Raw genomic sequence first — 24,222 nt, 5'->3', positions numbered from 1 at the left:
TCAGCGGGTGCCATATTGGAAATGCTGAACTCAACCTAACTTCTGTGGAGCGAGTGTGACGTAAAGAGGAGGACCTTAAGCCTCCTCGCAAACAGCTACAGTGTTCTGGCCTGTCAAACAAGTCAGCCACGCCCTTATCTGGGCAAAACTCGTAAGTTTAATATCTTCAGAAACAACAAGTTATAATAAATTCAACCCCGTACAGTGTGTGCTGATAGAGAAACGAGCTATTAAGACCTTTTTTTTTTTAACCAGGCTGTAAACATGTTTATTTCTGCAGTAAAGACTGTTTTCTTTGAATGGTTGTGTATGTGGTTTCTGGTGTTTCTGCAGCCAGCCTCTAGTGGATGCTTGATGAACTGCAGTTTTTAGCACTTCCAGATGGCTTCATGTTTTAGGACTGGAGGTTGCAGCTTGACAGAGTGGCACATTTTCAGGGGCAGAGCTCCTGGAAATTTCAAGAAAATTTCAAGAATGCATACGTGAGGATATGGTAGCCGAGTGGTTAAAACCTGAGCCCAATATACAAAGGCTATGGTCCTCATCGCAGCGGTTGCAGGTTCGACCCCTGGTATCAACCATTTGTTACATTTCGTCTCCTCTGCTGTCAAAAAAGTGCACAAATTTCCCTTTAACTATGTTTCTCCCAAATGTTTGCTCCATTTGCATCGAATAAATTCAAAGCGGAAGAGCTTTTTTAACTGCAAGATCTCCAAAAATATTATGTTTGGTAATATCAAAATCTCTTCCAGGCTTATGTATCATTCATTATTGACCATATGAACAAACAGTCTGTCCTGTAAGACTGTCAAATAACATTAAAAGTCAAATATTGGCAGGTCGTGTAATCTCTGGTTTGTGTTGCAGTATTAAACACACATCTTGCCTTTTAATTTTATAGCTTTAAGCTTCACTAGCTACTAGAATATTTCTTTAATTACAGATTCATGCAAACCCTCAATGTGGTTATGTTTTCTTACAGCTCTTAAGGCGTATAACATTGAAAAATAATGTTTTATAAATCACCCTGTGTACTTCAGGTTGCCAGAGAGATTGCCTCACTGCCAGAACTGTTTGGAGAGAGGATGATGAAGTTGTCAGGTTGTCAGAAAAAGCTTAATCTAAAGCTGATCGACAGAAAAAAAACACTGAGTTCTGATCACAGCCGGAGGAAAATGTCTCGTCAAACACTCACGTCGTCTTCTTGATAAAGTCATGATAGAGCTATCGCTTAAGATACATCGAGCGTATAGAGAAGCGTTTCCTGCACAAAGACCTCTACACGTACTGTACCAAACTTAAATGAAAAAGAAATAAGCTTAATGACCCAGTGAGAGCCATTTGCACACACAAACACAAACACTCCATGGGAGGCTCTTTCTTCCAGGTCAGAGACGTCAGCATCCTGCCGCGCTTCACCTCCGGTTCCTCCCCTCACTGATTAAGAGAAGGCTGGAAAATAAAGGTCTGACTCTGACAGTGGCTCTCCCTCCTCTAGAGCTGCAACAGTGCAGTAAACAGAACTTCAACTACTAATAAAGTTATGCCAAAAGTTTCAAAAGTGCCTATGTGCACATCCAGCATGAAGTAAAATCAATGCTCCTTCCCTTTTGTCAGATTTTAGATCTCAGCACTTTAGTTCTGAGCTCTTGTACCCGAGTCATGCAGTACTAACACCAGACAGGCTGTAATCTCTCTGTGTTTGTATTAAGTTTATAATCTGAGTAGTTTTAACCAATTGGTGTCTGCAGGAAAAAAAACGCCTGTATGGAGAGCAGAAGCAGGAGGAACACAATCTACATCCCGGCTCCAATGGTTGTCAATGTGAGGAGGATTTCTTTCTCTCTACATACAGACTTCTGCATGAAGAGCAGCTAACAATCTGTTCTAGATCCAACATTTACACTGAGACACAAATCTGCTTGATGCTGTGTCACTAAAGACAATCAGAGTTTAGATTTCCTGACTTCCTGGAACGCATCAGAAATGATGGATCCCACCTCCATTCAACAAACAAACATTGTAAAAGTAGTTTTCTTCTCCTCTTGAGCTTTTGACTTTCAGCTAAGCTAACCTGTAATTACAGATTCTGATTCAGAAACATGTTGAATCTGGATCTCAGGGTCTGGATTTTAGTCTGAGAAGGGTTCTGGTCTCTGTCTGTAGTCTGAGTAGTATCCACCAATCAGGTGTCAGCAGGTAAAACAGTCTGTATGGAGAGCAACAGCAGGTGTTCTAGAATCCTGAGAAAAAAATGTAACATTCCGTGAAGAAGGTTAGACCTAATAAAACATCAGTGTCTGTAATCCTCTTTCCTAGACCTCCATTCAACAAACAAACATTGTAAAAGTAGTTTTCTTCTCCTCTTGAGGACAGACCTGACAAAGCTTGACTTTTGACTTTTGACTAATCTGCATCATGATGTTTTTATTTCAGCAAACTTAGACTTGTTAATTACAAGAACACCACAAGAACATCAGTTTCTGTTTCAGGTTCATACCGCTGAAGGAAGCCAGAGTGAAACCTCTTAGGAACTCACTGTTACAGGGAAGCTGAGACTCAGTAGACACAGATGAACAGGCGCTAATCTTAGCTTCATTTTTGAACTGAACACACATGATAACACACAACGCAGGGCCAAGATTTCACCTCCAGGAACAAGGCTTTAAATGGCTGAAAATGATCTGAGGGTTTCTCACTACGATTGATATCTATCAGGATATTCAGGAGTTTGGGACTGATGCTCAAGCTCCCGTCTAGAAAGGATGAACAACATATTTTCACATTTAGGATAACAGACCAAAAGGTATTCCCCCATTTTCTGCTTTCAATCCTGACGTGGAAAACCCCCTAGAGCGACAGATCTTTCAGAATCAGTCTTTCTTAACCAGAAACAGCTTCAACCTACATCCAGAGATGCTCTGAGTTCAGCATCTGATGATCTGATGCTATGTGAAAAGCGGAAACAGGAATAGATGGACATGCCAGTCAATGCAACAAACCCATGCCATTACAAATAAGCTCCCAAAGGTCAATTGGTTTCAGGTAAATTATTGCATGACAATAACAAACAGAATCATCTCAACCTTCACTGCTCTCTTCAAAGCCTGCAGACGGTTTGCAGTTAGAGAACTTTTCGCAGGCTGCTTTGTTTCCAATTAAAGAACAGAAACGTCAGCTGAAGATGTCTCATGAGGTAAACTACGTCACCCTTCCTTTAAGCCCAGTCAGAAACTTTTTAGATCTGTGGACTCGTCTTCCTCTAAAGTGTCCAGTCCTTACACCGCTGCATCTATCAGTCATTGAAATGTGGAGAGGAGCCTCTGAGAGAATCCGTTCCTCGATAAACATGCCAGTGCCAAGCTGCAAACTGCAATTTAAAAAGCTAATCAGCAAGAGACAGGCATCCCCACTAAATCCCACTCTTCCTGATGGCATGCAAATAGTGGAAAATTTAATCAGCCTTTTTTTTAACCCTCAGTCGTCAAGGCAACACTAATCTCAACGCTGTCTGGCAAGTGAAATTTTGTAACTATGATCAGAAGTTGTGCACAATGGGAAAACATCAGCTGATGTTTGAGGCGATGTGAGAGAGTAACTACGACTTCAGTCCGATTCTTTAGTGTGAAATTAATCTAAAAGATTTACAGACAGCATCTTTACATGACCTCTTCTATTTCACAATATCTGATTATCTCTTTTAATGTCCATGAAGCTGTAGGTCAGCATTGCTCCTGAAACTTTGGGCTGATTTTGTTGGTTTTGTAACAGGAGGCTTTCAGAGCCGTCTGATCCTTCACTTTGAGTTTGCTTGGTTTTGTTTGGCAGAGTCTTGTGTTTGTTCCAACGTACTTTCTCACTTCCATACTTCACATATCCTCATAGGATTACTAGATGTTACGTTATTTTCTCTGAATTTAGTGGCCCACTTAAAGACAGGGGTGGACAATCAAACTTTCAATAGGTCTCAATTAGAGCTGCTTAAGTCAACCATGTAAGATGCAACTCAGGTACACTGAGTGAGACTGAGCTGATTGTTTTGGATTGTGGCAAACATATTAGTCATACATGTGAAATCGAATCCAGAATCGAAAACCGGATCTGACTTAGAACCGGTTCCAATTGATCAATTCCATCTGTATTGTACACCTCGAATGTTATCGACTCTTCTTAATGATTCATTTCCCAGCACGACGTCACGTCACGTTGCGGTACGTTGAATTACATCACACACTCTGCGACGCACAACTCCTAGGTGCAAATAACTAAAATATGCTGAAGCATTTGTTGACTCGGCCTCGAAGCTTGGGATTCACGTCGGGCCACAGTGTAGAAGGGCTCATGTGAACATGTTCGTGTCGGGGATGCAAACCCCCGCCTACCTCTCCCCGTTCGGAGTCAGGACACTTTCCCTGAGGCTTGAGGGGCCACATATAGACTCATGCGGCCGAAAATGAGGCACCAAGAGCGGGTAAAATACCTCTGCGATGACCCCTGGAGGAAAAGCGTTTCTCCTCTCCAAAATCAAAGTCTTTTCCTCCAGGCTCCAGGGGCCACGTCCGGACTCACGAAGCCGAGAATGAGGTCAACATATTATTCAGTATGTTCAAGTTGAATATGTTCATTTTCAGTCTTGTGCAGACATAATTTTGGAAAAATAAAATGGTTCCTTTGGGTGCGGAAGACTGTGTAGAACTACTTTTTTTCCCCTCAAAAAACTACTCAGGAATCTTTAGGAGAATCGATAAGGAATTGGATTGATAAGCAGAGTGGACAATGGCATTGACATTGATAAAATCTTATTAATTCCCACCCCTATCTGTATGCACCCTTAAAAGAGAGACTAAAATGCACTGCTGTGTTAGAAAGCTCCATAGGTACATGTGAAAGATAGAAGTGTTATCAGAGATTGTGCAAGAGAGACACGTTTTTTATCTTAGAATTATTTTTAGGAACAAAATCCAAACTCTAAGACCAGATTAATTTATGTGAAGGATTACATTTTGTTAAATGATTTCATTAACCACATCATGACTGGCTCCTTTGTTGAGGCTGAAAATGGTTCAGTTGACTCTTTAATATGCGCTCACATCAATGATTTAACCAGCTAATTGGATGAACAGAGTAACATGCCTGTATTAATTAGCTCATGTACCATTTCAAACCCAGAATTAAAATCTATATTTAGGGCCCGTGAATTTTAAATCACTCTTTAAACTCTAAAGGATGAGTCTGTGTGACTTGAAATAGTTGCAGGGATTATTCTGACAGAGCAGGAGCTCTCTCTTCTTATCTTCAGCCACTCTTTGATGTCTACCTTGCATATGGATCAGAGGACAGCTCTGGCAATGAGAAATGATCCGTCCTTATCTTTCCTCCAATATCTCCAACCACTTACTGTTCAGCTCCTCTCTCACATTAAAGAGAGGAAACAAGAAGAGGAGTCTGCCACCTTAGGACAAAGGAAACAAGACAATGCTGGCTCAGGAAGGAGGATGGTGTTTGCGGTAAAAACCGAAAAAAGGCACAGCAGGCATGGAGGGAAGGAACATCAATGGGAGGGGCTGCTGTACAGCTCGCTATCATGCCTCCTGAAATACTATCTCATGCAAAATCAATGAACTTGACTTAAAGCTGCAGGGAGAGACAGATAACTACAGTAAAAATCAGCGTAAGCCGTTTCCACACAGGAGTCTGTGCGTGTTTGGGCGTTGGCGACACCCTACGCATGTCAGCCCTCTGCTCCATTAGGAAGGCATGGTATTCTATTATTTCTCTTATTCATGAGAGGTATAAAAGCAGGGACAGAAAGAGAGTGTCTGCCCGCTAGGGAGGCTTTAGTCAGGTCTTCATCATTCCTGCTGGATGGCATGAAAGACGTGAAAGAAATAATGAAGGATTGAGTTGAAGTGTGGGGCCAATCTTTAGGTAATGGGCTTTTGGTTGATGGAGGTGCTCCACCGGCATGCAGAAAACATGAGCACAGACACTGATACAGTAAGAGGGATGTGCAATCAAGCTGCTATCTGTGACTGTGACAAAGATATCTATAGAGCAATATGCAGCACATGTTAAAGTCGGTCATATAGACGGATTTACTTCCTATTTCTTATGTTTTTAAGGGTCAAAATAGACCAACGGCTCTGTGAATCTGCACGATCAGGGAGTAAATTAATAACGGGACTAAAAGGATGGTTGTAATAATGCACTATTTTGAAATTAGAAGCTACAGCATGCAGCTGCAAGAGCATGTTGTTTGCATAATAACTGTTTTGAATTAAAAGTGCAACAGCTTGGATCTCAGTAAGATTTGGTTAACAGAGGAACCACACAAGGCTGCAAAAGATCATTATTTGCAGTTAAAAAAGAATTAAAAATAATAAATATGACTTCCAAATCACAACTTGCATGAAATTAAATCAAAACAGATTGCAGGAATGTAATGCATTTCTGGTGTTTACATCACTTTAATCCTAAAAAGCCACTTGAGATGCTATTTCCCTCGTAGATGAAACTATGAAAGGTTCTTTGCACTCCTGTAGAATTTAGCACAGCTCAAGAACAAAGAAACAAGTGATATAAAGTATTTTGATCATGGTTTTACTTTTGTTTTTCAGCCTTTTTTGGACTTTATGATCATTGCTTGGAATAATAAGTGGACCCACATTACAATCAATCATTAAAAGTAAAGGTAAGATGTTTAACATTTTGAGGGATAACTGGTTGCGTTTCTGTCTCGGATAAACTTTCATCTTCTCCTCTTATTTTTAGATTTATATTTCCAACACATGCTTAAAAACAGCATAAACCAAAGGAGACATTAGGAAAACAATTATTTGTTTTACTCCTTAATTTGTAAATGTGTAAAGTCAAGATAGGGAAACACTTGGTTAATCAAAAATCTGGCCGAAAGCTGTTATGGCAGAAATAGAAAGAGAGCAACAGTAAAAAAAACGGCTGCTTAAAAACACAAAAGCAGATTACAGATGAAATTACTCAAATCAAGCCAAGATGGATTTTCTGGCTCTTGACCAGGAGGAAACTGGCAGCAGAATTAAATTTGATTTATTCTGCGCGAGATAAAAATAACTGACCGTTGGCACCATTATTAGAAATCAGTGGATATTATCAGGCGGCATCAGGCCCCATGAGCACGCTCCTTCTCATTGGTACATTAGTAATCTGACTCATCATAAACACCGATCACAGACGGAACAAAGATGGTGGTTATCTAAAGCCTGAGCAGAGAGGACGGATAGGGAGCCTCCTGATTCCTCAGATGTGAAAGATGATTACTGTGTTAAACAATCAGGGACATCTAGAGACATGAATATGCCTGATAGCTCTGATTTAGAATTCTGGAATGAAAGTAACACAAGACCTGATTTATCTCTGATCCAACAGTGTTTTCTGCATCTGCCCCCAAAAGCAGATATGATGGAGCTAAAATAATAACCAGTGTGAACGAGTGAACACGATCATTTTTCACCCTCACTGCTAACTGTTGAGCTGCACGCTGCTAATCACAGCTGAGTTTTAAAGGTTACAAACACACAATAAAAAAGTGTACCAGTGTGTTATTACAGGCGGTGTTAAATACTTGAATCTGATTGGTCAATCCTCCACATTAATGGTCTGTTATTTCTGGACAGCATGCCAGATACAGCTCTAATCACAGACTAACTTTAATCATAAGCGATCTTCTTTTGTATTTCCCTCCATGGAGGAAAAGACATTCAGCTAAAGTGAAAAAGATGCTAGTGTTCATGCATGAGCACAATGCACCGTCAATGATCATCTCAGGGCTTTAAAGAGGATCGCCTCATGAACTGGCCTGCCTGTTCACCTGATCTCAACCTGATTGAGAACTTGTGGTCAATAATAAAGAAGATAATTTACAGTAATGGCAAGAAATACAGCTCAAAAGAGCACATTTGGAAAGCCACACAAGATACAGCTCACAATGTCAGCAGAGAAGTCATCAGAAACTAAATCTGTTTACCAGTGACCTCTTACCCTCACTGAAAGAAAATGAGGTTATATTGGACATTTCAGAAACACTTTAGATTTGAAATGTTTGAAAGACTTTAACAGTTTTATTTTGTATACAAATCTAAATAAAACTGCAGTTTTTGTTGAAGTTTGAATACAGTTGTAGTAAATATTATTATTTTCAATCAATAGAACATTAAAAATGCTGCCTAGTTTTTAATTTTCACAAGTTATATGCTCTTATCACAAACTTGCATAATATTTTGGCACACTCATTTCTGCAGATTCTGCATTTATTTAAAAATGCAGCCGAAAAGCATCATTTTAACCACACAGTTGAAGAAATATATTCACTATCTGACTTCCTAACAAATTTGAAAACAACTGTTAACATAGTTTTTAAAATATTCACAAAAACGCAACTTGCATAATAATTTGGAACACGGTCTACAGTGTAAGTCGGACTCTACATTTGATGAAAAGTATCTCGGTTTTTCATGAAAACACTGAGATAGATGCAAAACACATGGAAAAATAAAACAACTCTGGAGCGTAGGACCTTTTTTTGTCAACATTAAGTCACATGTAGTATTCACGACTGTTCTGAAAAGTCAATATGTGTGGAGCTTGTGGGGGCAGTCTCACCTGGTGGGAAGCCGGTCCTGTCAGGTGGGATGGCGAGGAGCGAGTCTACGATGGCGGCCCTGCACTGGAGCAGAGTGGAGATCATCTCCAACCCCTCGGGGCCCAGCAGCTCGAACAGCTGGAGAGGAGAGAGGGAGAGAGAGCGCGGGGTGAAAAATCACACCCACAAGCCAAAAATACAGCCATCGACCACAGCAGCAAACACACACATTCATACATGTATATACACATCCTATGGCTCACCAACACCCACAAACATGCTGCTACTGCCAAGGCTGAGCACCTGGTAATTACCATCCGCCTGGTACAGAATATGCTCCGCCGCTTAGCCTCCCAAACACAACCACCTGGCACTTAGTAAGTGACAGAAAAACAACAACAACAACAACAACAAGAAATCCTGTGCACAGCAGAGTAGGAGTAGCACACAATTAAAAGCAGAGCATAGACAGAGCTGCACAGACACTCATCAGTTTGATTGTGTGACATTGGAGGGGATGATAAAGTTTGTGCTTTGTAATTGGAAAATAGTGGACCTGAGGACCTGATGGGTTCGTGTTTTAAAGATGGAGAAACAATGCTGTATTGTTTCCCGCTACACTCAGGGTGGTGGCCTGCTCTTTCAGTCCGTCCTCTCCGGGGAAGACAATAGTCAGCGCGGCGGGGGACTAAAGCAACAGACGCACTTTGATGTCAGGTCAGCCGCTGTCTTTATTGGGGTTATCTTTGTTTCCCTCGGTAGTCTCTTTTATATCTGTTCTAAATTTCCATCGGTCCCTGTGACTGTCTCGGTTTATTACAGCTGAGTGTGCTGCACGGCGACAGCGGCGGCGAGGGTGGCGGTGGCAGGGAAGGTTTCTCAAGCTCAAAGTGATTTTTTTTATGAACTCTCATGAATGCCGTCCTTGGAGCTGACTGATTTGGCGTGGGCTCCTCCAGGACCGAGAGGCAGAGTTTCACCTTCAGATGGATTCTGTAAAGTCCAGTACCCCGCAGGTCGGTCCACCTTTAAAGCAGTAAGTGTGTAATAAGTCCACATGAGCAAGGCTACAGGTCGGGAGTGTAAATACCTGTGACCTCCTCCTTTATCTGTGATTAAATATTCAGCCTTGACTGCTCTATTTTCAGCCGGTAAATGCAACGACTAAAGAAATATTCAAACTGAGTCACAGCTGAGGAAGGCTGGGTGTGACTAATTCAACTTTATTCAAGCAGTCGAGTATTCAACATGTCCTCTGTGATGACTTTAACTCAAATATCTAAGCAGAAATATAACCAACACTGAGTGTTAAAATGGAATAAGATCAAAACATCAATCTGTGACATTTCAAGTTGATCACAGAGAAGTATAGGCGGTATCATGGCTGACACGATTCAGTTGTCCTGTGCCAAACTGCATGACAGGTAAGTGTGTTTAAATAGACTTGTTTTCGGTCAAACCAACTTCCACGGCTGACACCATTTGGAGCTACAGTCTGAGCAAAAGCTGCAGCATCGACATCACGCCCCTTTAACCAACCAAAAACCAACAAAACCAAGTCCAGATCCACAACAGCGGATATTGAAAGTAGACATTTTCACACATACAGTAAATCTCAATTGCTTTGTTACGATTCAGAGGACAAAGATGATCTACTGTTGCATTTTTCCCTCACAATGCAATATTGTGGTATTGGGCTAAAGCTCACATGAATGCAGGGCTGTCCTTACGTTACGTTACGTCACAGCCTATTTCTATTAGTCTATGGACGATTGGTGATAACAGGGAGGAAGAGGAGCCACCCAGGAAGCAGCACACACTGACATACATCCTTAAGTATTTGTTCTAGTTTCACGCGAGACAAGCAGGGGCGTGTCCAGACTTTTTTGAGTGTGGTGTTCCAACTAATGCAATGACTTATTCAGAGGTAGCATGAAGTTTGTGAGCCAGTCGTTGCCGGTGTTTCTGGTTATTTATTTAAGTGAGTCAACAAAAGTCCTGCCTCTGACAAGGGGAGAAGCTAATCGCCGGTACAGTCTAGGGATGGCACCCTGAACCCTGTGGCTTGTCTTTCATGGATGGTTGTGGTCTTTTATCTATCCATCAATCCACCCATCCATTATCTTGACCTCTTATCAGATTCGGGTTGCGGGAGGCTATAGACTGTATAAATAATGGACGTAGTATCCGTGACGTCACCCAACTGTTTCTGAAGCGCTGTTTTGAGGCTTATCGTAGGCAGGAGCCATATTGCTGCTGTCGAGCGAGTCTGACATAAAGAGGCGGCTTTGAACCTCCTAGCTCCCTAGTTCCCGTCTGTCAATCAAGTCAGCTATGCCTCTCATTGGAAGACTGGTAATCTCAATATCGAAATTGCCGCTTTAGAAAAACATTCAACCCCCGTAAAGTGTGTGTGCCGATGGAGAAATGAGCTATTCAGACTACACTCGTCTTTTGTACCAGGCTGTAGACATGTTTATTTCTGCTGTGAAGATCGTACCCGGAGAGAACCTACATCTGCGAGGGGAGAACAAGCAACTTTATTGCTGTGAGGTAACAGCACTACCCCCTGTACCACCGTGCAGCCCCTTGATTCTTCTATTGGATTCAATAATTATGATGTTTTTAGCTTTTTCTACATATCTTTTCAGGTCCTTTTTGGTCTTGCCCCTGTCATGTATCCCATATTACAAACAACTAAAACTAAAACTCTTGAAAACTAAACAAAAACTATGCATTTTCAAGAATAGTAGGATTGAAAACTCCACATGCTCCAATTTGGAGCTATACAGATGCACAGAAACGGCACATTGCAGACTTTGCTGGATGTAATGGAAGTCTTCATGCACAAGATAATTTGAACCGTTTTCCCACAGAGAGAGACCTGCAAGAACAGAACCAGTGGGACCTATATTGCGTTTCTATTGGGATACACAGCTTCTCAAATGGCCTTCATGACGAACTACTGTGTACATGCACCACCCCTAACCTCCCCCTCCTCCCACCTCGGCTCAGCTCCTTCAGCAAAATGTCAGCTGTGGAGGGTCAGCAAGGAGAATAATAAGAAGCAGGTTCCCTCCATTGTCAGCTTTAATGGCACTGAGAGCGGAGCCTCTGAACTTTAACGTTGACTTTGGAGTCACACAGAGGTAGATGCATGAAAAGTCTGCAGGTGCACCTACTCTTTTCTTTCCAAACACACACACACATGCACAAAAGCACACACACCGGGCGTTCTACATCTAAAGATGTCAGTGGGAGAGTTCGCCTCCAAATGTCAGCAACGTGAGAAACATCGGAAACCAACTGGAACCAGCTGAAGTTGTACAATCCAGAGAGAGAGAGAGAGAGAGAGAGAGAGAGAGAGAGAGAGAGAGAGAGAGAGAGAGAGAGAGAGAGCGAGCGAGCAGTATGGACGATGTAAAAGCCCCTGAGTGTGAGGGAGGCGGAGGATGGAAGTGGGTGAAAATGATGGGGGGCAGAATGATGGAGCACTTTCCTGATGTCTAAGTAAACGTCGGGGACGGCAAATATCTCCTGGAGGTGGTAACAGGGTGAGACATTACAGAGGCCCACGGTGAACTCTCTGCTCCTGATATTTATTCTGCATTACCTCTCTGTTTTCTTCACTCAGGAAGATGTGGAGGAGGATCGGAACAGAAGGGGTGGACATGTCTGTTATACCAGCTCGGTGTTTAAGGCTGCAGTTACCTGGGAAACATCTGAACCTCCAGTTTAAAGGAGTCATTTTATTTTAACACAAACGTGGTTATAGGGTTTTTTAAATTGGGGGTTTTCCTGATACACTGACAGGAGAAGAAATCCAGAAAAGATGAATGCTTTGGCGACCAGATCGGCTTATATTTGGTTGCGGGAAAATAATAATAGCATATTAGCACCACAAAAAGCTTCTTTCTGCTCTGTCCTGAGGTCTAATTCATAAAGAATATTACCTGAGTGATATGAAAGCATATAAACACCAACAAAGTTCTTCAGCTCTTTGTAGTTTGCATCTTATTGTAACCTGCAAGCATCTTCATGCTGCTGCTACAGGCTTAGACTGACACACTGAGATCCTCTCTCTTCTCTGTCTGCCTGTCTCTCACTTTAACTCTCCCTGTCCCATTAAAGTTACTAACCATAGATCTTTCTGGAGTCCCTGGGCTCCCTTGTCCCATAGGTTGCCTGACTCCAGCTGCTACAACAACTGCCTCTCTCTCTCTCTCTCTCTCTCTCTCTCTCTCTCTCTCTCTCTCTCTCTCTCTCTCTCTCTCTCTCTCTCTCTCTCCTCTCTCTCTCTCTCTCTCTCTCTCTCTCTCTCTCTCTCTCTCTCTCTCTCTCTCGTCTGTAAGATGGGACTGGATCGTATCCTGTCTTGATGTTGGGTCTTTGTTAATAATAGAACATAGAGTACAGTCTAGACCTGACCTGCTCTGTTTGGAAAGAGTCTGAGGAAAACGTTTGTTGGGATTTGTTGTGAAACCCTGGGACATACAGGCTATGTCAGGGTTTTGTAGCTTTAATTGACTCTGAATGAGCTGCTGTTTCAAAGCTCGCTGCAGGAAGTAAGCTGGATTTAAAATTTGAAATGAGCAGCAGAGAGTTGAGATGCTGACAGCTCATCCGAACAAAGACGCAAAACAAGAGGAAACTGCAAAGAGCTGCAGAGCTTTCTGGGTGATTTTGCATTTGAACATCATTCAGCTAATATGCTTTACACAGATTGGAGCAAAATAGCTCTTTAAAGGTCACTGATGAACCAGATGCAAGGTCTAAGAGGTTATCATCTATTTTATTTGAGTACATTGTGAGTTTGTAATATTTCCAAAGCGTTGATCTTATATGGTTTTGACCTTCTAAGGTCAAAGCAATGCTGTAAGTTAAACATGTCTCAAAAGGTGTGAAGCTAAAGGCCAAGAACATCATAAATTCAGCATCTGGATCAAATCCAACAGACCTGTTGTTTAAGGTCAAGGTTGCAGAATCAATAGGAGCACAAAGCTATAAAATAAAACATCAGGAGCGGTCCGATTTTATATTACAGACACCTCAAGAGTTGATTCCTCTTTCCTCCATTCAAGTTCAAAATATTTAAAGTTAATCAGCAGGATTAGGTGTGCAACTTGCGTAACATCATCAGGTGTAATTTTCCTCAACATGATGCAGAGTTTAATAAATAAAAACACAGATCTGTGTGTTGAGTCCTGAAGGTTTTGTCTTGGAACATATCTCGATAAAGGACACCCAAGAGGAATATATCAGACACATCCACTATTCAGATGCTGTATTTCTAAGAGACACAAACCTCGTTCTGCAGCTCGTCGTCGCTCTTGTGGGACGCCAGCATTTCAAACAGGGAAGTGCACAGCTCCTCTGGACTGGAGGAAATCATATTCCCTCCGTCCAGATACTTCTCCACCTCTGTTCTCAGGATGGCTCCCTCCCCAGAGCCCAGAGATCTTCCTGAGCCGGACGCCTCTTCCTCAGCAGCAGTCTTCCTCCCGCTCTGCTGGTTGTTGAGGAAGTTGATGAAATCCAGACTCATGTCCTCCTCGTTGAGGGCGGAGTAAGGCAGCTCCTCCAGAGGATCCAGTGTGTAGGTTTCAAACGAGAAGGCGATGTTGCGTCCGAAAGATGAGCCTCGTTGGGGGTTGTGACGGGAGCTCTGGGTCTGGATGAAATCCTCGACATGGGAGTCTCCGAGGGGGGCGACCAGACGAGCCACGGAGGAGCAGGAGGCCTCGGCTGCAGACGACGGGAAAGGGCCGAACATCTGTTTAATGGCGCGGGTCTCCTCGGTGCCCACATGGTCTTTGTTGTGGAAGGTCTCAAACAGGAAGACGGCAGCACTTTCTATGGCCACCTGACCCTGCTCAGTCCCCACTGTGACACAAAAACAACATCACAGCACATTAACGTCATGATTCCAGTCATCACTGCTACCAGAGGAACACTTGACCAATGGGACCTCTTACTTTCCCCTGTACCAGAGAGTAGTGAAAGAAACGCTGGTCGTATCTTTGAGATCTGTTCTTTGTTGTTGAAAGACATTAAGTTCATTTTACTGAAGCACTTAAGTCTTTATCTAGGACACACAAATTTAAAAGAGTTCACGGTTTAAATAAACTAGAATTAGAAAGTATAATTTATTTCCATTTTGGAGAAAAAAAACATCATTAAAATTTCTGATTCAAAAGCTTTACCTGAAATCTCTGCAACAAGACTAGAGAGCTCAACGTGTGAGGAGGAGGAGGAGGAGGAGGAGGAGCAGGAGGAGCAGGAGGAGGAGGAGGAGGAGGAGGAGGAGGAGGAGGAGCAGGAGGAGGAGGAGCAGGAGGAGGAGGAGCAGGAGGAGGAGGAGGAGGAGGAGCAGGAGGAGGAGGTGAGGGGCAGAGAGAGAGACCAGCTCCTGCTGTCCTCTTACATCAACATGCTCGGTTGTTTGTTTTGTTCTTTCGTTTTGGATTCAGAGAAAATATAATATACAATAATCTCAGCCACTTTCTCTAATTTTTTGCAGTTTTCAATCTAAATGTGTTTTTTGGCTTTGCAGTATTTCTATATTCGAAGAATGTTTTCCTTTTTTTTTTTCATTTTTATCTGCAATTGATTTATTTATTTTTTTATTTAACTAATTAATTGGAATGTATTAATTTGATTACTAATTGCTTTGTTATTAATTTTTTTAATCTATAATCTTAATGCTCTTAATTTATCCTTGACTATTTTCTCTGAAAACCTTTTTATTGTCCTTTAATGCCTTTATTTATTTTTATCGTATTTTCTTCATTTATTTCTAAAACCTCTACAACAATGATTTATTGGTCTACTGTTTCATTACTTTATTCTGTTTAATTTGTTTCTCTTGAACTTTTTGTAAATGTACCTGTATACATTTGTTTTTAAAGGTTCTATACAAAAAAAGTTATTATTATTATTATATTTTATTTAATCTGCAGCAAATTTGACCAGTTGCATTTGTTTTAAACTTCTGCATGTATTTATAATTGTGCATCGTTTCTGAATTTGCAGCACATTTCTCCTGAGGAGGATCATTTGGGCTGAAACCTGGAGTTCATTCCCAACAGGTCAGAGACCAAAATATGATACCGATATCTCATCGGCCAAATAATTATTTCAATATTTCACCTTCAGTACTCTGACATTGAATCGCACATAATTTGGATGTTTTTAACAGAAAAAAAAAGAGGAGCTGGTGTTTTAAAATTACAAACAGCCATGACCCGTTTATTGGGGCTTTAAGTCAGTGTCCTAACTCGCCTGACTCTCACAGAAACGAGAGAATCTAACTGAGTTGATGTTGACCTAGTATCTAGTTTTACAATAAAAACAGTCAATCAAACAAACACTCGTCTTTTTGAAAACACTTTAACGCAGCATTCACAGCCTCAGGGAGGATTCAGCAGCATGTTCTCTTAGTAGCTTTAGTTCAATGTTTATGGTGGTTGCACTTCATTTAAATAATACTCTCAACTATTCCCACTTTACCACTACTGCAACTAACAAAAAGAATACAGAGTAATTGTCCAATTAGAGGTAAAAATGTTGGAGGGACAGAGGGGGCAGAGAGTAAAGAAGGTTGGAGAGGAAAGAGGAAAGCAAAAACAGATGAAACGGATTTATACCAATTAAAATGCTCTAAAAGCAGCACACTGGCTGAAAACAGACGAGCAGAACGGCTGCTTTCATCCTCTGCAGTGTGCACCAACGACGACTAACTTTTAATTCAGATCCAGCAACGCTGGCTGAGGGCAGGATCCACCCATCAACAAATACTGTTACTCTTGAGTGGCAAGAAAAAAAAACCGCCACAAAGTGAGAGAAGAGCAAACTGAATTAAAATCATCACAAGCTTTCATGAGAGTGCTCCGTAATTGACTCGTGAAGTTCAGCTAACACCTGAAGTCATAAAGGAGGGATTACAGCAAACACCTGTTCCTATCTCGGGAGAACATCCAGAATGTTTTCATTAGTTGGGGAACATTTTCAATTGATTTGCAAACACATTTATCTCTACTCTGTTCCTGGACCTTAAATAAACCTGTGGACCTTGGCATGATAATAAACACGGCCTTTTTATCTCTGCTCGCTCAGCTACACCTCCGCTGCTAGAGGAGAAATATTTACCACCTGAGGACGACCTGATGTGGATGAATGGTGTCCTTCATGTTTTGATCCCACTAGTCCTTTTCTCACTTGTCCTTCGGTTCTGTTGTCTTATCCTTAGAATCTTTCCTCCCAATCCATAATTTTTCTAACCAGCATAATACAAAGTGTAAGACTTTATTACTCTTTCTATACACCAAATGAATCCCTTATATGGGGGCTTGAACCAGATATTTACGTCTGATTGTGCAATTAGGCATGGATGCTGCAAAATTGCTCCATAGTTACCTTATGGTATTCAAACGTTCAGCTCCCGGAGTTTTACCTACCATGCCTGAATATTGGCAGCCATGTTTTATGTCCCAGATTAGAAAAGTTTTTTGTGATTTACTTGAACTTCTCCCCCTAGGGGCGTTATCCAATCAACTCCAAATATGAGTCAGTGCATTGAAAACACGTAGAAGATTAAAAGTGATCAAAAGAGGTATTGTAAAAGGTTGTGGCTCAAACCGGCACATACTGGAACTCTTACTCCCATGAAAGAAGCTGCTGAGATTGAGAAAAGTTGCACTGGCACTCTTAACCCTCCTGTTATGTTGCGGGTCAAATTGACCCATTCTAAAGTTCAAAAATCTAAAAATAAAATGTAACTTTCGCTTTGAAACTTCTTCTGCTTGGCTTAATCAGTGTGAACCACACATAAAATGAAAATGGTTCATTTCACACATTTGTAAGCCCCCCTGCATGTTTATATCACATACTGTCCGTGGGTCAATTTGACCCTGTAGTCAAAGTGGAGGCTAAATGGGGTCAGAAGTGTCAAATACTAAATGTTTCTTTGCAAATGTGTGACATATTTCACCCCAATCACATCCTCATTGAACTATGATCTGTCAGAATTAAAGAACACCAATGCAATAAATATTGATTTAAATGGTTAGTAATGGAGTTAAAAATGAGATTTAAAAAATGTTTATTGGGATTTTTTTTAGTTCTGACACTTTTGAATCATTAAATATGACCCGGGTCAAGTTGACCCAGGAACATTATTGTTGTCCCTAAGAAACGAACACAACAGCAGGGTTAAAGACATTTTCATAAATAGTAAGAAATGCACGATAAGACGTGTTTCCACTCCACCAAGCTCATAATGTGCATGTGAACAGATTTGAGCTCCATCCGTCAACATTAGAGCTCACATCTGTGCTATGTGCAGCAGAGAGCGGAGATGCTGACAGCTCATCTCCACAAACTGATACAAAACAAGAGCAAACTGCACAGAGCTGCAAAGAGTGTTTGTGCTGGAATAACATTAGTGCAATAAGCTTTATGTATCATGTCCAGGCAAGATCAGCCACAATCCAGTCTTGGTGAAACCCCCCTTTAGTGTATGTAGTAATTAGCAGCATTTATGAGAACAAACTTGGTATAAATGAAATAGAATATTCATCAGTATGTTTAAATGTGTGTATAACCGCCTGAATGTAATACTAGTTGTGTTGGAGGATGAAGAGGAAGAGAGGGGTTGTTGTAGTGAGAATTTGTAATGATAGACGTAAAAACGTGATAAATGGAGGATCATCACGGGAGCTTATTGTCCTCCAAGGCCACCGCTGCTTCACCAACGTGAGGGGTGGGCAAGGGAGCGTTTCAATCTACACACTGTACCTTTAATTTGTGTTGGCTATGACTTACAAATGAACTCTAAAAGTATGTTGGAAAATATAACCCTGGAGGAGCAAACACCTTCCTTCATTTCCTTTTCTATCTAGGAACTGTGTCTGGATGAACTCTGCTGCTGCTTCCAGCTACTGGAGGTGAACCAGCGCCCAGTTTGATGACCTATTAGTCCGGGTTTGAATTTTGATTGTCCCCTGAAGTACAGAGAAAGTTTAGAACCCCTCAGAGAAATGTTGACAGTGCTCCCTTCAGAGTATTTCTAACGCTGATCCTGGCTGGTTTGAAAGTAATAATCACTTCAAGACAAACTTAGCACAATAAAGCAGCATTCTGTTTTCCTTTTAACAGTTTTCAAACACATAAAAATAGACTGAAAGCCATTACACTGGAATTTGAGGCTGAGGAGTTAATTACCAATCTGTTTGGCTGCATGAAGGAGGCTCTTCAGCTCCTGACTGACAGCTTGCTGCTTCACTTTGTCCTGATGCTCGCCGCAGAAATGGACAATCTTCTGCCACGTCAGGCCCTCTTGGGCAAACAGCTCTCTTCTCTTCAGTCGTTTGGCCTAACACAGGGAGCCACAGGGAGAAGCATAATTAGATTTCAACAATGAGGACGTTAAAGCTCACCTTACCCTCCGATACAACCTACACACGCTCACAGTTTGCTGATGTGAAGAGTTGATATTTATATAAAGATGTGTTGCTGTAAATGTGATCAGTCATTGATTTAGTGTAGTTCACCTTACATGGCACTCTGCTGTAAATACTAATCATGATTTATCGCTGTGACTGCTTCCTGTGGCAAGTCTTACACCCATAATTATTCAAGAACATCGTTTAATCTGAATTTTATGCTGTTTCCACTTGATTGAAACGTCAATTTTGTTTTATTTGAAGTGGAATCACTGGGACTATTTTTAAAAAGTGTATACATAAATAATTTAAATCAATAAAATCATCTTTAATCAATGTTTTTACCATTGTGTTTGTATTTAAAGTTAGTAGACAGGTAATAAGAGGGATAATGTTTGGTTAGAAGGTAGTTATGGGAAATAGAATCCTGAAAGGGTGAGGCAGGACTCTCTCATCTTAATACATTTCAGTGTTTGTCTTTTGCAGCTTTTTTCAAGATATATAGATTTTTGGAATTGCATCATATATATATTTGAACACGTCTATTGTTGATGTAGTTGTCTCATCTTCTCCTATCCTTTTTATCATTATTTGCAGTAAACTGCCCCGTTTGCATGTATTTTCATTCGGGAATTTGCAGCACATTCCTCCTGAGGTAATTCTGGGCTGAACTCTGGAGTTGCCAGTCCACGACTGCCCAATTATTATCATCTGAAACAAATATCATGGTGGAAATGACCTAAATATTTAAAACATGTCTATCACAGGTCTAGGAAGAGAATATCACATTGTAGTTCCTCCTGTGTTAATGATCTCCTCCCATCAGAGCGGTGACGTATCAAACCTGAGTAGGTCTGAAGGTGAAGGCTCTCTGGTCATGAGGAGCATTAACTCATAGGCTCTTTTTCAATCTAGCCCTCGCCATCTTCTAAAACTAAGCATTTTAACACGAGCCGGGAGATAATCTCAGAGCGACTCCAGACATCTTTTCCCTGGTGAAGCACTTTTTCTACTTAGAGGATTTAACTGGAGGTGAGCCGGGTGACGGTGAACGGCTGAATACAGCTCCCGGTTTTATTTCCAATCTCAAAGACGAGAATGATCCGACACTGAAATTACTTACGTTATGATTTCATGAAGATGGCTCACTGATTGACAGGGATGTAAAATGGGGAAAGCCAAAACAGGATAAGAAGCAGGGCTTAAATTATTCTCAACTCAACTTTATTTATCAAGCACCTTTTATATATACATGCACGCTGTCCAAGGAGCTTCACAAAAAAACAACAACAATAGGTTAAATAATAAAAGACTGAAATAAGATAGAGGATTGTAAAACGAAACACTTAGAAATAAAATAGAATAATTACCCCCAAAAAATAATGAAAATAAATTAAATAGAGTCAGATAAATACCTTTTTAATCAAATAAATAAAATACAATTTTGAAAATAATAATTTAAATTAAATTGAATGCAATATAATACAACATTGGTTATAATGCTAATAATAATGCAGTCCAGGGCTAAAAATAATTGAGCCAGATTCAAAAAGTAGGTATTTTTTAACAGAGTTATTACAGCCACAGGTGGGCAACATTGCAAACAATGGTCTCTTCAATAATAAACTAAAAATGTTTTATAGCAGATGGTAATAATATGATCATTATCATTACAATGCCTATTCTTATTGTTCTTAAAAATCATATTTTATTGCTTTATTATCTCCCTGCTTTTCTATATTTCCCTCTTCTTCTATATGTGTTCATTTATTTTGTTTGCTTTTGTTCTCCTCTCTGTGTGTGTGTTTGCTGTGGAGCACTTTGGATGAGCTGTGTTGTGTGTACAGTGCTGTATAAATAAAGCTGATCTAAACTAAGCATCAGAAAACAGAGCCATCAACTCAGATGTCTCCTGACTGGGAGAGAATAGCCAGTGTTTGAAAAAGTGTGTGTGAGTGTTGTTTGGCCTTGATGGAGAAGCTTCTGGTCGAACAAATCACCACTAATAGTATCACGATGGAGTCAATGCAGTGATCGCAGCTTGAGTTACAAGTTCCACACACTACATGCTGACTTATGGCGCATTTGTACTACCATTCATGCTGTGCTAGTTGTGGATAACAGGAACTTTCTAGCAACAACCAACACACAGCAATGTAGTCAGTGCTTACAAATTCATTCTTGTGTCTTAACTTTGACAGAGTGCTCTGTATGATTATATATTAAAATATCCTCCTTGTTGATAAGCTATGCTATTGGAAAGTTACGTTTTTTGCCACACTGTCAACAGGCAGAGATGAAAGTATGAACTTTGCAGATGTGCTGGATTTCTTTCAGCAGATTGATTTGATAAGCCAGCTGTGATCACCTGGCATCACCCTTGCCTGTCAGAATTAAAAACTGTTGCTATGAGGTTTTGACAAATCAGAATCAAGTATTAAACACAGCTTAGAGAATAGTAAGTGAATAGAGGTCTGTGATGGTGACGGTTGTGACAGTATTTGTTCCCTGTTGACCAAGAGCTGTCCTCACCTTGAGATCATAGAGCTGATCATTGAAGTCGTCCTTCTTGCTGACGTTGGAGAAGGAGCGCAGAGCACCCGTCAGCCGAGGAGGAGACATCGTTCCCAGGAGCTCCTCTCCACACACTGGTCCTTCGGTCTTTCTCTATAACTGACAAAAACATCAAATGTTAAACTGAAATTTTATTGTACAATGCTTTCTGCGATATTTAAATAAATGATTTTGGATATTTTAAAAACCGGACAAAATAAATGAAGGTAAACAAGTAGCTATATCTCAATTTAGTACCGACCATATAATTCCTAACACCTAAGAGAGGTACAGAAATTAAACAATAAATAAAGTAAATAACACAGCTCTACGCAGACGACGACCGCCTCCACGCAGACGACAAATGGCTCCACGCAGACGACACATGGCTCCACGCAGACGACACGCAGCTCTACGCAGACGACACTCGACTCTAGAAAGACGACACGCAGCTCTAGAAAGACGACACGCAGCTCTACGCAGACGACTCTCAGCTCTAAACAGATGACACTCAGCATTAGACAGACAACACACAGCTCTATGCAGACGACACTCAGCTCTACGCAGATGACACTCAGCTCTACGCAGACGACACTCAGCTCTACGCAGACGACACTCAGCTCTAGACAGACGACACTCAGCTCTAGACAGACGACACTCAGCTCTAGACAGACGACACTCAGCTCTAGACAGACGACACTCAGCTCTAGACAGACGACACTGGACTCTAGAAAGACGACATGCAGCTCTAAGCAGACGACACTCAGCTCTACGCTGACGACACTCAGCTCTACGCTGACGACACTCAGCTCTACGCTGACGACACTCAGCTCTAAACAGACAGCACACAGCTCTACGCAGACGACACTCAGCTCTACGCAGACGACACTCAGCTCTAGACAGACGACACTCAGCTCTAGACAGACGACACTGGACTCTAGAAAGACGACATGCAGCTCTAAGCAGACGACACGCAGCTCTACGCAGACGACACTCAGCTCTACGCAGACGACACTCAGCTCTAGACAGACAACACACAGCTCTACACAGACGACACTCAACTCTAGACAGACGACACTGGACTCTAGAAAGACGACATGCAGTTCTGAGCAGACGACACTCAGCTCTACGCAGACGACACTCAGCTCTACGCAGACGACACTCAGCTCTAGACAGACAACACACAGCTCTACACAGAAAACACTCAGCTCTAGACAGATGACACTCAGCATTAGACAGACAACACACAGCTCTATGCAGACGACACTCAGCTCTACGCAGACAACACTCAGCTCTAAACAGACAACACTCAGCTCTAGACAGATGACACTCAGCATTAGACAGACAACACACAGCTCTATGCAGACGACACACAGCTCTACGCAGACGACACTCAGCTCTAGACAGACGACACTCAGCATTAGACAGACAACACACAGCTCTACGCAGACAACACTTGGCTCTACGCAGACGACACTCAGCTCTAGACAGACGACACTCAGCATTAGACAGACAACACACAGCTCTACGCAGACGACACTCAGCTCTACGCAGACGACACTCAGCTCTAGACAGACGACACTCAGCATTAGACAGACAACACACAGCTCTATGCAGACGACACACAGCTCTACGCAGACGACACTCAGCTCTAGACAGACGACACTCAGCATTAGACAGACAACACACAGCTCTACGCAGACAACACTTGGCTCTACGCAGACGACACTCAGCTCTAGACAGACGACACTCAGCATTAGACAGACAACACACAGCTCTACGCAGACGACACTCAGCTCTACGCAGACGACACCTAGCTCTACGCAGACAACACTTGGCTCTACGCAGACGACCTATAACACTTAGACTTAGACTTCACTACTGTCACACATTTTACTTTGGCATCAGCAAACACATCATCATGGGGTTGCTAATAATCCTTGACCTGACAGCCTTATATCTTCGACTGACATACCTGAATCTACAAGGAAATCCAGTAACACTACCTGGAGGATAACTTTGACAACGTCACCTGTAATAAACGTCCGAATAACCTGGTAATTCAGACAACTATCACACAAAACGAAGACAATACGTCAGAAAAAGTTAATAACAGCCCAGGTGTTTCTGCGGACTGAATTAACGCTATTTATTTAAATGAAGGGAACGTTACGGCATGTACCTGTGCCGTTTATGGTTGTACAAGGGTCACATGTTTTCATTCCGCCATTTTTTCTGACTTTAAACACATTTAAATCACCTGAAGATGCTCCTATTGCTGTGTTATTATTGTCTGTACTGCCTAGCTAATGTTAGCCTGTCAGCTTGACGTCCACTTTCCGAGTCGTGTTGGCGTTAGCACTTTGAGAGGCTGACAGTATAACAGGCTTAAGGACACGTGAAAAGAGACGGTGTGTTTTTTAAAACATAATATTTAATCTCGTACCTTCTACGGTGTCTTGAAGCTGGACTGTCACTCGCATGTGAGTGTCCCACCGGTAGATGCCAACAAGAATTGTTTGCCCGCTAAGGATCATGGGTAACGTAGTCCGCGTTAGGCAAATACGCTCTAACGGCTCTTGTTGAAAGACTACACTACCCATTTACACA

General features: G+C 41.6%; 1 protein-coding gene across 3 annotated transcripts in view; it reads right to left on the bottom strand.

Annotated features, from left to right (window-relative positions):
• ascc3 (activating signal cointegrator 1 complex subunit 3) overlaps nucleotides 1–24,210 on the bottom strand; it is a 145,768-nt gene extending 121,558 nt beyond the window's left edge. The window contains exons 1-5 of one of the 3 annotated variants that reach the window (XM_034697029.1): nucleotides 24,059–24,210; nucleotides 21,592–21,732; nucleotides 18,839–18,989; nucleotides 13,923–14,500; nucleotides 8,638–8,755 (exon numbers count right to left, since the gene is read on the bottom strand). In XM_034697029.1, the coding sequence (XP_034552920.1) occupies nucleotides 8,638–8,755; nucleotides 13,923–14,500; nucleotides 18,839–18,989; nucleotides 21,592–21,681 (937 nt within the window). In that variant the 5' untranslated portion in view covers nucleotides 21,682–21,732; nucleotides 24,059–24,210. Of the gene's footprint in view, nucleotides 1–8,637; nucleotides 8,756–13,922; nucleotides 14,501–18,838; nucleotides 18,990–21,591; nucleotides 21,733–23,794; nucleotides 23,984–24,058 lie in introns of those variants that run through there. The other 2 variants (XM_034697031.1, XM_034697030.1) reach the window with 2 other exon arrangements.
• Nucleotides 24,211–24,222: the final 12 nt, after the last annotated feature.

Source organism: Notolabrus celidotus, chromosome 12, assembly GCF_009762535.1.
Source record: "Notolabrus celidotus isolate fNotCel1 chromosome 12, fNotCel1.pri, whole genome shotgun sequence".
Taxonomy (NCBI): domain Eukaryota; kingdom Metazoa; phylum Chordata; class Actinopteri; order Labriformes; family Labridae; genus Notolabrus; species Notolabrus celidotus.
The sequence above is the reverse complement of the archived record's forward strand: the minus strand, read 5'-3'. Positions and strand labels throughout refer to the sequence as shown.